Source organism: Pieris brassicae, chromosome 7 (assembly GCF_905147105.1).
Source record: "Pieris brassicae chromosome 7, ilPieBrab1.1, whole genome shotgun sequence".
NCBI classification, from domain to species: Eukaryota; Metazoa; Arthropoda; class Insecta; order Lepidoptera; family Pieridae; genus Pieris; species Pieris brassicae.
In genome coordinates this window covers 5,715,854-5,728,415 of record NC_059671.1, presented here as the reverse complement: position 1 = coordinate 5,728,415, position 12,562 = coordinate 5,715,854, and the positions used below count along the sequence as shown (strand labels likewise).

The 12,562-nt window shown below is 31.7% G+C and overlaps 1 protein-coding gene and 1 long non-coding RNA gene across 6 annotated transcripts in view; one reads left to right on the top strand and one right to left on the bottom strand.

The window, feature by feature from the left end:
- The first annotated feature begins 60 nt into the window (after positions 1 to 60).
- LOC123712515 lies at positions 61 to 4,151 on the top strand. The gene is made up of 3 exons (XR_006754104.1): positions 61 to 500; positions 1,645 to 2,024; positions 2,776 to 4,151. It is a non-coding gene; the product is annotated as an uncharacterized LOC123712515 (long non-coding RNA).
- Positions 4,152 to 10,056: 5,905 nt separating this feature from the next.
- The window catches only part of LOC123712300 (peripheral plasma membrane protein CASK), a 205,970-nt gene continuing 203,464 nt past the window's right edge, over positions 10,057 to 12,562 (bottom strand). For all 5 annotated transcript variants that reach the window (XM_045665317.1, XM_045665319.1, XM_045665318.1 and 2 more), the window contains one exon: positions 10,057 to 12,418. In XM_045665317.1, the coding sequence (XP_045521273.1) occupies positions 12,239 to 12,418 (180 nt within the window). In that variant the 3' untranslated portion in view covers positions 10,057 to 12,238. The remainder of the gene's footprint in view (positions 12,419 to 12,562) is intronic.

The window sequence follows — 12,562 nt, the reverse complement described above, 5'->3', positions numbered from 1 at the left end:
GCTGTGATGTGTGGTGGTCTTAGAGTGAGAATATGTATGTAAGGGAGTTGTAATTAATTTTATTTGAGATGATGTCATGTAGTAACAAAGAGTCTAAATTATGAAATGTTCTCACGCATACTTTACAGGTATTAACCTTATTAAGGGGGAAAACGGGCGGTCTCGCTAACAAGGATTCCTACAAAAAAATAATAGGGTTATGTACGATTATTTTTTTATGAGAGCTTTGCTTTTTGTGACAAGGGGGATAAGTTGAAATAATGCTGCTTATGCAATACTCGAACGGCCCCTTAAAGTTAGGATCTAAAGTATTAATAAAAATTACAAAGCAATAGGATGATAACGATATGATTAAGACATGTTTGTTTTTTTTTGTTCTATAAGAATCTAATTCAAATTAATATTTTTTTTAGGTATTACAAATATTTCACATATATCTACAGATACGCGGATAATTAATATTCAGTCTCAAACTGAGGAGTGTAACAGTATAAATAATGGTGAGTATTCAAAATTAAAACGCACCTGTGTGTTGTTTTTTCAGTTATAATATGTTATTATATTGCGACACAATATTTGCATACGAATTAATACGATGACGCCATACCCTGGAACGCGCTATCAAAGTTCCGACTAAGCATGTATACATTTTTTCCACCTAAAGCCGCAATTACATTATCAAGTGTAATGTATACAAGTTGTAAAGTGAAAACAACAACTTGTAAACAAGTTGCTACTTGCATGCAATAAGGTATAAAGTTTTTTTTTTTTTTTATAAAATAGGGAGCAAACGGGCAGGAGGCTCACCTGATGTTAAGTGATACCGCCGCCCATGGACACTCTCAATGCCAGAGGAATGATCACTTTTAAGAATGTGTACGCTCTTTTCTTGAAGGACCGAGGTCGAATTGGTTCGGAAACACCTCAGCGGGCAGCCGGTTTCACATAGCGGTGGTGCGCGGCAAAAATTGCCTTGAAAAACGCTCAGTCGTGGAACGTCGGAAGTTGTTGTTGTTGTTCGAATAACTCACGAGTCAAGTCCGTTTATAGGCTATGAGTGCTAAGTGGGATACAAAGAAAACAATAATATCACATTTTTATTTTATTTTAATATTTACCACAGAACGTTTATTATCAGTAGAAGACTGTACAACTAGGAGATCTAACTTGTGTGCAAGCTGCAAGTTGAACAAAGTCGCTTGCACTTGCACACAAGTGTGACGTCATATATGCATGCAATTCCTTGCGCAATGGAAACCCGGCTTAAGCCACTGGTGCCTTCGGCCCAGTGGTCGGACTGGTTGAGGATGCTTCCTGTAGGTTGAAGGAACAGTTGAACTTTCAATGTGATTTTTATAGTTCTATTGCATTGATTTATATCATTAATTTTGCATTAATTAAGGAATGACCTGAAAACTTGATGTGTATGTTGTGATCACGTGATCGACGTTAATCAATAATGGCACATAAAAATATGTGTTTACTTTAAAATTTAATGTTGAATGAATACATTTTAGTAATATGTAACTGAGACTGTACTGACTATGGCTTAAGTTGTATTTATCAGTTTAGCGAGAAATTTTAAGACAGTTTATAATTTTTACGCGTAAAATGGCATTTTTTAAATAATAAATATTTTTTCAGACTCGAAGGATGAACAAATTAAGTCACTGAGAAAACAATGCAGCCTTTTAAAAGCAAAGCTTAAGAAGCAACAGCAAAGGATATCGAGTTATAAGGAAGAAATTAAAAAATCTAAATATCTTACAAAAGAAAAGTTTGATGCCCTAACGGAGAGGGTACCGGAACTGGGCAGGCGACTCATGTGGATGCAATTACACCAGCCAAAGAAAAAGAATGGTCATCGGTTTGATACAAAGGAGAAGTTAATGTGTCTCGCGATTAAGAAGTATAAACCCGAATGCTTTAAGTTTTTGAAAAAGACATTTCTTATGCCCGGCAATAAGACGTTGAAGAACTTTATAACAAAACTGCAATTGCCTGATTCGAAGCCGGAGGAAGACGTAAGTTCTGATGAATGAATTTCATTGTTTCCAGCATTTCTGAAATTGAAAGGTCGAAATCAAAGTTTTTCGACCTGACCTGACGTTATGGTCATTAGCGAAATGTTAATAATATTAAAATCGACCTATTTACAGCTTATGTAGGGCCAAATTTGAACTAAAGAAACTTTTTAAAACTTACACAATTTATTTTTATAAAATTAACCAGAAAATATTATACTTGTATTTGGTACGTATCTGATGGATATGAACCACATCTTTTTACTGAACTGGTTTTAGTGGACTCTCATGCTAATTAGCTAATAATATATGAATATACTTGAATATAACGTAATTAAACAAAATTATTACCTACCTAACGTTATGTCATCAAAATTTTCGTTTCTATTCGTAAATATTTGAAGATTTTGTATATGTATTCCGTTTTTGTCTAGATGTATTGTATAATTGTTTTTTGTTGTATAGCGGTAGGATTACATAATAAATAAATTAAAGCTTTCAAGTTTCTAGCTTTAAAACAGACATAATTTCCATGCAAACTTACAACCCCTTACAACCCTTTTTCTCGTTAAAATTTGGTGACCTTACCCAATATCATATAATCGGTACAGTTTAGGTGTGATTGCGTAATAGTTTCGCATTTATAATATTAAAATTTTATACAATACATTCCAAAATTCTCGAATACAGGTTAAACTTTTTTGAAGTTGGTACAAATTTTGCAGAGTTTTGAGGTATATAATTTTTGCAGGAACCTAATATCGATGACATTGAAAACGAAGAAGTCGTTTCCGACACTTTGGTTGATAGAGCGGCTTCGGAAACTGAAATTTCATATGAGATGCACAAAAATGTTCTCGGAGAATTCATACAATTTAATAATAGCACCAATTTGGCTGATTTTACTGACTTTCAGCATGGTTTATGTTAGCGAAAGTGTCTAGTGATTTTATATATTTCTGTATAATTATGGAGCGGACGCGGAAATGTGACATGGCAGGACTCCTAAGAGATATTTTCGTATAAAAAAAGGTTTTGTTATATTATTTGGTAGCTGGTCTTTTCCAGTAACACTTTAATGTAACAGTGAAGTGAAATTGGGCTTCTGTCGGTGTTCATAAAATTGTGACTTGTATTGTGATATAACAAATTAATAAACAATAGAGGAGTACAATACTCTGTAATTTTTATAGCCTGTAGGAAGTTGGAGTTTAGCTATAGTTGTCTCAAGAAAAACACTTTTTGAACGGATTAAAGTTATGTATTATTATTAAAACTTATAATTATTTACATAATTCTAAATTTTAAATTTTTTAAACGCTGAAGCACGCGAAACGTCGGAAAAGCTATTTTAACAAAAGACAATACTATAGTTGCCTCGTTATATATGTTTAATAAATGAAATCGAATTAAAACAATTTTTGTTCTGAGAATGAGATTTAAGACTTATGACGTATTTCAAAATCTGATACACTTTTGACAGATGTCTTATCGACCAAGTATTTGACATACGCAAGTCATACACAAGAATTCATATCTCGAGACACTTCCTATCTCGTCTTGAGCGCTGTCCGGCATTCAAGTCACAACACACACACACACAACTTCACACCTCTTGAAACTGGTCCGTTTCACAACTCTTGAAATTTGATTTAAGTTTGACAGTTCCAGGAAGTAGGTTTTTTATTTTATAAAACAGGACCAAACGGACAGAAGGCTCACTAGTTGTCAAGTGACCATATACACTGAATGCCAGAGGGCTTGCGAGTGCGTTGCCATCCTTTTAAGAACTGCTACGCTCTTGACTAGAAGGAATAACCGTAAATGGTCCTACAACCCGAATTGTTTCGGAAATGTGGGCATTACACAGTAGTGATGCGCGGCAAAAACTGCCTTAAAAACGCTCAGTTGTTGACGGATATCGAGGGGATACAGCTAGATGTACCATGTTCATGATAATATATCATGAAAGACCTGGTAAAAATACTGGAATTGTGATTCTAAGAATACCTAGTCGTATGTAAGTTGTGTGATAGTTAAAGTAGTTGTATACTGTATAATAATTGCTGAAAAGCACAGAAAATCTAATTATGTACTATTGAAATAAATTAGTCTTAAGTAATTAAAAAGTGATTCTACGTTGGTATAAAACCTGTATTTTATTTATCATACCCGCCTAACCGCGACTGAATATAAAGGCTAAGAGTAACCTAGACTACACATATTGTAACCCTAATACGTGCCTGCATGTCTACACATATAACACTCGCTTGTAGGGTAAAAATCATTGAAAGGAAATCTGCATGCCTTAGACCTAAGTCGATGGCATGTGACAGAAGGTTGATCACCTATTTTCTTAACAAGAAACAAATCAAAATAAAAGAAACCGACACCAAATGCACAAAAATTAAATTACAATAATATATTGACCGGTCTCTTTTAAGAGGATCCCAAGAGGATGAAATATTCTTGACGATCAGAAGGGCTCATTAATCCTAATTATCAACAAACTTGAATGCAAATAAAGAAAGGATATTATCAGCCTCTCTGTAGAACTAAATATTGCAACTGGAGCAATTCATTGTTGTATGTCTATATTGTCCTCCATCAGCTATCTATAATAATGTTGAAAATGTATTAGAGGAGATATTCTGTAGAATAAAGTGTGTGGCGACCAAATAATTTTTACCACCGCGTCGGTGGTTTTACCTCTATGTTCGTATCGCACTGCGACTAGCTGACAGTGCGTTACGAACGCGAAACCTGTGCGCGCGAATTACGGATTTCCCTTTGTAACTTATAATTAATGTATTCTTCTTTAAACGTTTTCTTTTCTCTTACTGTGTAATCAATTATTTTCGTTATTTCATCTGTTTTCTTCGGTGTAAACTTTTAACCTAATATACATACTAAAGTCTCGAAGAAGTTTCCTTTGTTTCATTAGTGCCTAGCCTAGGAACTATTATTATATGGTGCTGGCCTCACGCGCACCTATAAGTGTAATAAAGGGCTAATTGTGTAACCTACCTATAAGTGTAATAAACTTCAAAGTCAATTTACTTTGTCATTCTAATTCAAGTATACGCATACTAAATCTTTTTCGTTCATACAATTTAATAAATCAGTTTCATTTATCCACAAGAATAATCCTACCTGCCTTGATGGCAAAGGATCCAAAGAGTGCATGGCAATGGTGTCACCTCTCTGGGTTCGCAGGTGTCGATCGGCGTCCCCCAAGGCTCGATTCTCGGGCCTTTCTTATTTCTGATTTGCATAAACGACTTCCCATTCTTTGTCAACGAAGTTCATGAGATGGTATTGTTTGCTGATGACACTTCACTTCTATTTAAAGTGAACAGGAAGAACGTATTATTGGATGATGTAAACAATTCTATCTCTTGTATAGTTAACTGGTTTAATGTAAATAACTTACTGCTTGATGAGAATAAAACAAAATGTATTAGATTTACAACTACTAGCGTAAAGCGAGATATTATTCACTGCAATTCCAAATAATTTGAGTAATATAAAGAACATAAAATCACTAGGCAGAACTCTGAAGTAAGAATGTTTAAGCGATTTGGTCTCGATGTTGGATTTCATGTAATAGTTACGTAAAATTTGAAAAAACGTGACCGTAATAATAAATCCTAATAGTAAAAACTAAAGCATATCTGTATTAAGTATTACGTAGTTGCCTCTATGCTCTACCTATTTTTTAAAAATAATCTTAGGTTTCTCAAAAATTCTAATGAAGTTAATGAACAATATAAAACTATATGTCAACACATAAATATAGAATTTGCTAGCATATTAAAAAAAACTGTTTCTTTAAGGTCGAAAATGATATTCTGTGGTCGGGCTAAACTTAAATCGTTGAACAAGAAGAAAACAGAAGATCTATGTGGTATATCAGTAGCTGTATAGCACCAATAATTACAAGTGTGTCTCCTTATCTAACGATTATTCTTAATAAATGTATTGAGATGGAGTTCTGCCCAATCTCATTTCATGAAATATAGTAAAATTATTGCTTTTGAGATGTCAGGAGACAAATCGGACCCCACGAATTTCCGCCCTATATCAATGTTACCGACTTTAAGTAAAATATTAAATACAAATGTTTATAATCAATTGCGTTCACATTTTAGATTAAATAAACTATTTCATGATAGACAATTCGGTTTCACTAAAGGTAAATGAAGTACAGATTCGAGTGTAGAGCTCATGAAGCAAATATTTGATGCCTGACAAATTTAACAGGATGCTTTAGCTGTCTTCTGTGACTTATCCAAGACCTTCGACTGTGTTGAGCATAAAATATTATTGGGAAAATTAGAGTATTATGGCGTTCATGAAACTCAATGAAAATAATAAATTTAAGTGAATTATTTGTTTTTGTATTATATATTATTATTGAATTTAGTGACCGCTTGCAAAAATTGACTATAAATAAAGCAGTCTTTAGGGGCTCCCATTCTTATAGCTGTGCCTCAGGGGTCCATCAAAGGCCGTAGCTTTTTCTTATCTACATAAATGGCCTGCCATTTTATGTAAAAAACTTATGTGAAACGGTACTATTTGCAGATGATACATCTCTTATTATTAAAATCAGTATTAACGTAGTAAATTTTGACGATGTGAATAATTCCCTTTCTCAAGTTCTGGGTTTGGTCACTTATAATAACTTGTTACTAAGTTCTAATAAAACAAAATGTTTAAAATTTTGCTTTGCCTATTGTAAAACAGGTTAGTACAAACATTAATGAGTAAATAATGCAATGTGTTATTTCAACTCTATTTTAGGAATCATTCTAGATTCTTGTTTGCAATGGAAGCCTCATATTATCATTAATAAAAAATAAAAATAAATAATAGTTCATTGTCTGATATTGAAAAGGCGAGGCTTGTATATTTTAGTTACTTTCATAGTTTACGGCATATGGTATGTTGTTGTGAGGCTCAGCAGACGATATTCGAGATATTTATATATTACAAAGACCATTATGCGGTATATAAACGCGTGGCTCGCTAAGAGAATTATTTAAAGAAATCAGTTTTTTAACTGTTGCCTCCCAATATGTGTATGTAAATATTATAAACGTTTATAAATAGATTTCTAAAGCGCAGTGACTGTCACAATTTAAGCACGAGAAGTAGGAATAGACTTGCTTTTCCAGCTTTCAGACTTCATGAACCTTTTAATGCCGTTATAAGATTGTAAGATAATAATATAATATTTTGTATCGTTAAATTTATTTAAATTGACTATCTTGTAAAGGAATACGCCATAACTCACTATGGTTTCATTATACATATCTATATATGTATAGACGTATTGAACTTGTGAATTGTGACCCTTCCCGTAATAAAAATGAATAATGTACAGGGAGGAACGAACTTGCTGAGGTTTTTTGCCCGTTCTACTCAGAATAAGGCCTCCTGATACATGTACAAATTGTACCTGAATGCATAAATAAATTTTGAATTGAATTAAATTTCGCAGTGATGCCAAGTCGGGTTGAGAAGTTTCAAATATGCATTAAAAATACATTCAAGTAGTATAAAATAGCTATTATTTCGATCTTGAGAGTATTGTTTAAGCATTGAGCGTAAACTTTTTTGATATTATATTTGGTTTAGTTTGTTAGCTGGGTACGAGTCTTAATATAAATTGTACAGTCTGCGTTTGCTAAAGAAACATTATTTTTGAATAAAGTACCTACTCGCAAAAAAAACCTTAGTCATCTATAGAATCAAGATTCACCCACAATTTGGGGAGAAAACCCTCAAGTTGGCGTCACTGATATATGAAGAACACATCGAAGCACGACACTATTCTTGTGATCCTGAGACTACGCTGAAATTTAACAGTCTGTATTATGATAAAAAATAATCGAAGACAATTTCGTATAAATTTTCAGTCTTCCACTTCAAGTTCCATCATTCAAGCTTCATGTTATTTTAAGATAACTATTAAGTTTTCGCCGGAGAGCGACCTACTTGTGAAGCAAATGGCAGAGCAGAGATAAAAGTATAGCAAAAGCTTTTCTGGTAACTGTATACTTTAAATTGTATATCTAATAGTTTTAACATATTCTTTTTAAATAAATGTTATTTAATCTATTGTTATCGATTAGCACTTCTGTACTGCGTACTTTTTTCGATTAACGAAACGTTTATACGCAAATCGCTGCGTTGAAAAGAAGAATTGCCACAGATAAACCTAATATTTGAAAGACCATAGAGAAAAAAGCAGCATGAACTTTCTGCTTCTAAGTATATTCTTGCAAGATTCCATAATACAATATGGTTTATCGAAATTGTATCTTTGGTAGTTTAAGTGTTTCAATCGTTCTAACATTTCTTACAAAAATCATTTTATTGCATAAATTATCTGTACCACAAACTTTCTAATGATGACGTCATCAGTCCTTAGGGATGAAGAATAATAAAGTTGAATAAAACAAATAATATTTTGTGCGATTTATTAAATTTTAACAGTTATAATAAGATTTTACTTCAGTCGTCATTAGTTGTAATTGAAACAAAAATCTATTTTAATTGTCTTACAATTTTCGTTCATTGCACGCTGAACCAGATCAAACATAAAATGACTTAAGAGCCAAGGTAAATTCAAACTGGCTTTACAATTAACTATCAATTAAAATTAATAGGTAACTATTAAATTTATTGCAACATTAGTTTCTCTCTGATTAAACGTTCACTTTTAATTTTCAATCATAATTTTCTTTGGGTAAAATAATTTAAGGATATAAGGATATATATTAACAAATGAGAAAAATAATTTAAAAATAACTATAATTTAAAATAATTTCTTCTATTCTATATACGACAAAGACGATGGAATGTATTTGGTGGGCGAATAGATGACACACGATACAATTTTCTCGACGACATTTTGATAACTCTGGTACTAATAAATTACTTATCATTTGCACGAATTTGATTAAAAAGGACGTCAAGAGAAATGAATCATAATAAAAAAAACTACAATTAAAATCATATGAACAAAAAGTCAAGAGATACCAATTAATAAGGGTCAGTAAATGTCAGTACAGCCCTTTGACTCTTGTGTATGGACATATCACATAAACTCATTTACAGTTTGAAAAACCTAATAATTGTAGTCTGTGACTCAACACTTTACTCTACTTAACTCTGTAATAAAAATCATGCTTTGCAAGAAATGATTTATCTAAATAAGTAAAATATTTTAATGTACTATATAAACAATGGCAACATTGATTTTATAACTTTATTATTGACTATGGCCATTTTATCAATGAGTAAGTGTACTTAATTTCACTCTTTCGCGATATTTTATATACGTACACCTAAATATTGATAAAGAAGCTCCAAGAAAAATTTCAATAGAAGTAAAATCTATGTAAAACAACCGATGAATAACATTAAAATATCATACATTTATAATAGAAATAAACTTTGCGTCGGTAGGTATGTGCTTACACTACATGAAGACATTAAATAATTTCAAATATAGCAACGCTAAAATATGAAACTAATAATTCAATGACTTTCATTCATCGCATCTCACTAATGTTATTTTATTTACTCAATATCATTTATGATTAATTTAACTACATACATTCTCTATAGATTCACCTTAACCTACAAATATTTAAGACAAATAAACCTAATGAAAACATGGTTAATTTTATAAGTAACAAAAACCCCGTGAACTTATGCAAAAACACGTTAATTTTATATTATTATGTTAGTTCAAGTATTTTAAATTTTTTTTGCCGATTTCCACGTGGTGACCAAGAGGTCATTCACCCTAAGGTCGTGACCTATCAGCTGTTCGAAAATGATTAAGTATTTGTTAGAGTTATTTCATATTCAAAACGAAAATATTTTTTTTATGAATTGTGTATTTTAAAGTATTTTTGATCGAGCATTTCTATTTAAAAAACGCATTTCTATTAAAAAAAATTTTTGACAATATAGGACATTTCAAAAGTCCCTAATATATATATATATATATATATCCATTAATGAAGGTATTTATTTAATATGATTACTACTTACGATTATATATGTAATAAAGTTCACCGAGGTTTGTTACGAAATGTAGCTATATATATTGTAAATCTTATCTACGTTTTAGATTCAAAATGTATACGATATAACATGAACATAACTATATCAAAATTTTATCGTCGAAATTCATATGAATTATTGAGCAAATTATATTTCATACACCTGCTCGATAATGTTGAAATATCAACAGTAAAACGGTTATTTTTTTATATACTCTTCCTATACATTATACTTAAATATAAAATAGTGAAATAGTGAGAGTTGTAGAGTAAAATTCACTACAAGTTAATAATATGTACAGGAATGCAGTGCAAGAGTGAAAGAAAACAATTTGTCTAGAAGACTAACTCCCAATAGGTGTTAAGTTGATTTGAAATAAATAACAGCTACTTTCAAGAAACCTCTTTGCATTGAAATTAAAAAGAATAAATACTTATAATCATTTTCTTGCAACCCTGTGTATTCTACAATTTGTGATATTTTGAATTGATGTCTTTCAACTCGCCAAACATTTTAAATTAAGAATCTAAAAAATCAACCTACATATTCGATTTTCAAATTGTTTTTTTTATTTAACTAGAAATTGTGGGATATTTATTTGAAAGATTTAGATTATCTTTAAAGTGTATTTGACAGTTGAAATACATCATTTAATACATTATCTATAATAGGATATACTTATATTATTTTCGAAGTAAACATCCGCTACTCTCTAAAGATTTTGTTTTTTATCTAATTAACCTACTAAATTATGTACATTGATCTAAAAGTCAATTTTCATTTTTTTTTCGATTGAAATGTTGAAATCGTGCTTGAATACGCCGATATTTTTGGCACATTTTGGTGAGAAGGTGATAAGCGATTAGTATATTACGAAGACTGCATATAATATTTAGCAGTCAATAGCAAAACTGACGTCGATTAGAAGTTCCAAGGATCATTTGCGAAATGGCTTAGCGCCTATCAGAAACTTTATTAGTAAACAGTATTTTTTATTGTTCAATTAATAGATCCCGTTTTCAAAATATGTAGTTCCAAAAATATTGTTGATATTTTTGAAACTGATTCAAATTGCAGTAGCGCTATCTCTATCACATGAACGTAATTTTTGATCAAAGATCAAAGATCTGCCCGTCAATATGAATGAAAATAAATACTTTAAAAAAGCTCTTACGACCAGAACCGACTTTGCCGAAATTGTAATGGGAATTAAAGCGACGACAGTGGTTCTAGTAAATTCGATCGAAAGGCCTTCCTGTGCCGCGTTCCCACTACAGCAATTCCGGGTCGAAAACTACATTGAAATTTTATAAGTTACGGATTAACGATGCTATTTTATACATCTATGATATTAATGTGTGACAGAGATAACCTTCTACAAAGGCTTGGGGGTCTCTTTCTAACGATGTACAATACGGTCTTGCATTGTTTTTATGTATTATTAAGTACATGTGTAATCTATAATAAATATTACTATAGGATTAAGTATCTAGGATGTCTTTTTAATACCACAATATTTTGTGAAATACATGTTACGTCTAATAATTCGTGAATTTATTCATAAAAGATTAATAATTCAACAGAAAAATTCGCTGTTATCTGTGCCATTTGATTTTTTGAGCAATTGTTTTTCTGAAACGTTCAGAAATTTAAATTTTCCAAACAAAATTATTGTTCGATTTTCGAACTTGAGATGCTCGTCGTCTAGTAATTAATTAAATTTTTAGGTTTGTTCTCCTTTACAAGCAATCTAACTTTGCTCAAGACATTTATGTTATACACGTGAAAGTAACGAAAAAAAAAATATTTAACACTTCGAAATATTCAAAAATCCATTTTTTTTTAACTGTCTCTGTACCATTTAATCAATCCACATTATAACGGAACGTTTTTAAACGCAATAAAATACAAATAAATAAATGATTATCACAAAGAACCTATAAAGCTAATTTAAAAAATCTAAACTATCAGAAGATAAAACAATCCAACACAAACGTAACAAACACGTTCCGTTATACGTCGCAAGCGCAAGTTCACTGTCATTTCGACGGTCCACTTGGTGATGGGCCGTCAACATATCGGTGAACTTAAAATCGGAATTCGTCCATTCACAAATAGCAGTCGGTTGGTCAATACACCCAGCAGACGGGGACCCATTGGGGAGTGGATCGCAAACGACCCAACGCGGCTTCCAGCTGGGCCAAAGTATCGTCAATGTCATTATTCACTATGGACAGGTCGAAATAGTGACCGTACGTCCGACGTAACTGTTCGGACTCGCGTACTAGTACTTCTAGCGAGCCGTCGTACTGAAAACAGAAACGGGCATTTCTTAGTTATAATTTTAAATATAGAACCTTTTTAAACCACAAAACAGTTCTATAATAACATACTTGAGGCACAGAATAATAAAATTAAAAGAATATTTTTAAATATAGAACCTCTTTTTGTCC